This window comes from Scomber scombrus, chromosome 13, assembly GCF_963691925.1.
Source record: "Scomber scombrus chromosome 13, fScoSco1.1, whole genome shotgun sequence".
NCBI lineage: Eukaryota > Metazoa > Chordata > Actinopteri > Scombriformes > Scombridae > Scomber > Scomber scombrus.
Window position 1 is genome coordinate 29204946 of NC_084982.1, and position 5208 is coordinate 29210153.

The window sequence follows — 5208 nt, forward strand, 5'->3', positions numbered from 1 at the left end:
CTCAGCTGCAGTTTCGTCTCACCGGATCCTGTTTGGATGTTTTTCCACATTTAACTCAACACGACGAGCGGACGGAAGAGAAGAAGAAGAAGGAGAAGAAGTAGGAGAAGAAGGAGAAAGAGAAGAGACATTGCACAGCAGAGAGTTAGGCATCGTTTATTCCAAAATAGAAAGCTCTAAGGCAAAACAGACAAAGAGAAAAGTGAACAACGCTTCATTTAAAAAGCAAGACAGATGCGAGTGAGGAGCCGAGAGAGCTCAGCGAGGGGCCTTACGCAGAGTCACTACATCACACCCCCCCCCTTCAGGCCGCCGAGGTTTCCCAACACGACAAAATTAACCATTTCAAGTCTTTACTTTTACAAGAAGGGATAAAAACCAGATTACTGCAACTACTGACAGACAGCTGTGGTACAGTACAATATTACAGATATTCAAAAGACAGCAGGCACCCCAATTTTGTGCAGTCGTATCAAACATATTGATAAGAGATTCCAGATGTTTCACTATGTGTGTGTGTGTGTGTGTGTGTGTGTGTGTGTGTAGTGGCGGGGGCGGCCCACAGGAACTGCAGCGTTTCATAGTCCGACTGCTCCGGCTGTCAGGTTTCCCATCGCAGTCGCATGTTCATGTACATAAATAAAAAAGAAAGTTTAATGCGTGCTAAAAAAGTCCGCTGCTTCTCGTCATCGTCGCTGATGATGATGATGATGATGATGATGATGGCGGCGGCGGCGTCATTCATATCTCTCGGTGGATTCTGCCCTTCCAGCGTTTTTTCCCCCGACTCGGAGCCTCTGTGATTGTGTGGTTAGCATAGTGTTCTGGATTGTGCATTTTTTTTTTTTTTGAGAAAGTGACGCCTACACTACTATTGTAAAAATGATTAAAAGACGTAATGTATGGTATACACAATGTGGGCAAAAAACCGGAAGCTGCAATTTAAAAACAAAACAAGTGTGACTACTACAGAAGTGGGTTGCATTCACTTGGAAAAAATAAAAAAAAGCTCAGTTTTTCAGAGTTAACGAGATGATTTAGAACAACTTGAATTCCTTTATTTCTGGGTCAATGACGTATAAGGATTTACAACAACTCAATGTTAGAATAATAACAACCAGCATATCTAATGCAGTAGTTCAAACATTCAGAATGTTGTGTACCTGAACATTCATATTATAATGTGAAAGTGATTTTAGTGGTTTTTTAGATTAATTGGCACTGGCCTTAAAAAAAGTCATGTGGTGCGACCATGATTCATCTTGAAATAAATTAATTTACTTAACACGCTTCACATCTTTTTTTACAAGTTTTCAGTAATATAAAGTGTTTGGAAACAAAGTATTTGCATTTTTTTTTTGTAAATGATCTTTTATTTAGATAAGATATTTCAAGATGAATCATGGTCGCACCACATGACTTTTTTTAAGGCCAGTGCCAATTAATCTTGATAAACCACTAAAATCAATTTCAAATTTATAATATGGATGTTCAGGTACACAACATACTGAATGTTTGAACTACTGCATTAGATATGCTGGTTTTTATTATTCTAACATTGAGTTGTTATAAATCCTCATACGTCATTGACCCTTCTGCTTGTTTAGTTTCATTCAGTTTTTGGGGTTTTGGAGACACTCTGAGATCCTCCTGTCTTTAAGTCATTAGTTTGTCACCTCAGGACTTTACGGTTGTTCCCAAAAATTCAGAAAACATTTAGTTAATTCAGAAAAACAAGAGCTTTTGTTTAGTGAATGCAACACACTTCTGTAGAATCCTGCAGTCACAAACCTCTGAAGTTAAACTGGGATGTTTGCAGTAAAAAGTGAAATTCTTTAAACGATGCTTTTGCAGAAAAAACACACAAATGTTCTGCACTTTAGTGTCTTTTTTTTGGACCAGTCAGACTTTCTTTTTGTGCTTATTGGCAATAATCTTTAGAAAATAACACATGTAAGGCCTTGTTAGTATTGTAAGTTTAAAACCAATTTTAAATAGCAATTTTTTTCAACCAGCATTATTCAATTCCTTTTTTTTTTCTTGTTTTTTAGAAAACTTCAAAGAACCCCGGAAAACAGGGTTGCTAGCTTTAATTATGAATCTGTACATAAATATTCCTTACAAAACAGGAGAACACAAAAATGAAACAAAAAAACACTAATTTCATATGTTTGTATATAAAAATAAGCATCTCTCCTTTTTTTTCTGTCTTTTTTTGTTGTTGTTTTTCTTTTTTTTTAAATCTCTCCTCTGATGGAGTCAGTCGTAAGAGTGCGCACATCTACTCAAAACACAAGCATGCAAAAAGTGAAGACAAACCCTTACAGATACAACTTTAAAGTGTTGGCATCCAAACTGAGAGAATTCAACATGGGCGGGGGGGACGGGGGGACGGGGGGGGGGGGGACGGGGGGACGGGGGGGAACAGGGCCGAGAAAAACAAAAAAAATTAAAATAAAATCAGTCAACATTTATTAACGGAGCATATAAACTTGCTTCGGGTGTTTTTAACACTTCTTTTTTTCTCCTTTCTTTCTTCTTCTTCTTCTTCTGTTTTGATTTAATCTTTTTGAGCTTAAATATACAAAAAAAGTGCACTCGCCTACGTCAACTAAATAATTAAAAAACGGTTTCTGAAATGAAACTCCTGATGTTCACACACGCAGCATGGATCGTTCAGCAGGGTGGGAGAGTTGGAAGAGTGCAGGACCGTTCCCCTGTTGTCCTGTCGCTTTGTGCTCTATGTAAACCTAATGTGTGTGTGTGTGTGTGTGTGTGTGTGTGTGTGTGTATTCTCTGGAGACCATTTTTGACGCATGTTGTGTTTCTCTGTGTGTGTGCGTAGATCATTGTGTGAGGGAGTGTGTGTCCTCTACTGCAATGAGTCGCTGTTGTCCAGGCCCAGCCCGGCCATGTCCGCGTCGTCGTCCTCGTCCACGCTGTCCCCCGACTCGTCCTCGCTGTGGCCTCCCATCATCACCTGCTGCACTGCCAGCGTGGCGCCGTCTGACGTCAGGCTCTGCAGACCCTCCATGTTCATCGTCACCATCGTGCCTTAAAGTCAGAGGAGAGAATCACTCAAAACGTTTTCAACACAAAATGTCTAAAAGTAAACTTAACTACAGCAGAAGTATTACTGTGTATAAGACTCAGTCTATTTGGGGAGTTCTATTAAAGACTGGTTTATTTAAATGCACCAGTAGTTATTCATTTATAAACAGATGATTTGAAACACAATAAAACACACATATTACACCTGAAACAGTGTGTTGGGTTAATGGCTAACGCTCCAGTAATGATTTAACTGAACTGGACCGCTATATTAACTCAGACCAGGTTCGGGTTAGGCTGAGTTTCAATTAAACCTTTTAAAAGAACACAGTAACTTTATATATTGGGCAAAGGCTATTTGCACCCCAGTACAATTAGAAGTGGATGCTATTTGTACTCTGGTATATATAGCAAAGTGTTCTATTTGCACCCCAGTACAATAGGAATGCATTAAGTACCCTGCGGGACCTGAGTGTTGGATATATATATATAAATATACGTCTCTGTTCTCTTCTGTATATCATATAATCATTTCTATCCGGTGAGAGCTATCACTTCTCGGCGTGAATAAATGTCAGGTGTGGTGTGAGAGCAGCTTGAAATGCATCACGGCCAATGCCTGACACTTGAGAGGTCTGAAATGTATTTGGTATCCATGGCAACCATAGATCTGTCAAGATTTGATTTCCATCATATAAAAAAACTGAAGGTTGTAAATTCAGATATTTTCAGGTTGTATGAGTTATGAGAGTTTTTTTTTTGATGTGACAGCCTAATATAGTTGCTAATATGGAAGACAGATATTGGCGGCAAATTATTTCTAACTGACAAACTGACGCTTGTAAATATTCACTGAGGAAAGATTATGAAAGTATAATACAACTTTCCCGCCAGAAATGTCTTTAGAGATGAAACCTTTCTAAATTCTGCCTTTTCTGCTGGCGTGGAAGATGAATGTCCGCCATGTTTTCACGTTGTTATACGTCTAGGGTGCAAATAGCTGAGCTGTGTGGCCGAGGCTGTTTGTACCAGGGGTGCAAATAGACACTCCGTTATATATTTGATACACTGTGAACCTGTGTGCTTACTGGAGTCCCAAAAACTCTTCATCAGAGCTGTCGCTGTACCCAGGTCGCTTTAAGGCTGCTTTTCTTTTTCAGTGTTGACGTTCACATCATTATCTTTTTAGTTATAGTTCGTGTTCTTAGTGTGGACGGCCTGTTACATACCTATGATCCAACCTCTTTCTTTGTTTTACTGGTATAAGACGCACCGCACTTTTAAATAAAAACAGTTTTTTTACGGTAATTTCACTCGAGCTTCATTTCAACCAAAAGCTCAAGGAACTAAAAGTCTCAATTGTGCATCTGAGAGACCAGAGAGAGGTAGATCCTGCAGATTGGACCCAGGAGGAAGACACTTGAAACGTAGCGTTCAAACACGAGGAAACGACACCGATCTGTGGTGTTGTTGTTCGTGTTTCCTGCTGCAGGATTCAGGACTGATGAATCAAAGAAAAGCAGAAAGGCAGCGAGCGTCTGTCTCCGCAGTAAATCATCTGCAGACTGTTTCATGCTTATTTTTTCTGCTTTAGAACAAAAACCAAAACGAAACAATGAGAAAATAACATTTTATTTCTCCTGTTCACTACTCCCGTCCCTCTCTCTCTCCTCCCTTTACCTCGGTCGACCACCGCTGCTCTCTGTCTGTGTCGCCTGTGCCCTCTCATGCTTTGTTAGAGTGAGCCAGGAAGCCGACAACAAACTAACTTTTTACTTTTACTGTTAACTAAAAGAGAAATCATCCTAACTCCATACTAGAGCACTTCTTTGTTTTATGAATGTGTGTATTTGAACAATCACTGTCAGAGAAACACTGACAGCCAATCAGAATCCTTCCTATAAACCATACAGCAGCCTGACAGCCAATCAGAATCCTTCCTATAAACCGTACAGCAGCCCGACAGCCAATCAGAATCCTTCCTATAAACTGTACAGCAGCCTGACAGCCAATCAGAATCCTTCCTATAAACTGTACAGCAGCCTGACAGCCAATCAGAATCCTTCCTATAAACCGTACAGCAGCCCGACAGCCAATCAGAATCCTTCCTATAAACTGTACAGCAGCCTGACAGCCAATCAGAATCCTTCCTATAAA

At 39.9% G+C, this 5208-nt stretch overlaps 1 protein-coding gene across 1 annotated transcript in view; it reads right to left on the reverse strand.

Moving 5' to 3' along the window:
* Positions 1 to 1474: 1474 nt before the first annotated feature.
* The window catches only part of pknox1.1 (pbx/knotted 1 homeobox 1.1), a 19003-nt gene continuing 15269 nt past the window's right edge, over positions 1475 to 5208 (reverse strand). The window contains 1 exon segment of the mRNA XM_062431753.1: positions 1475 to 3054. Within this exon segment, the coding sequence (XP_062287737.1) occupies positions 2873 to 3054 (182 nt within the window). The 3' untranslated portion in view covers positions 1475 to 2872.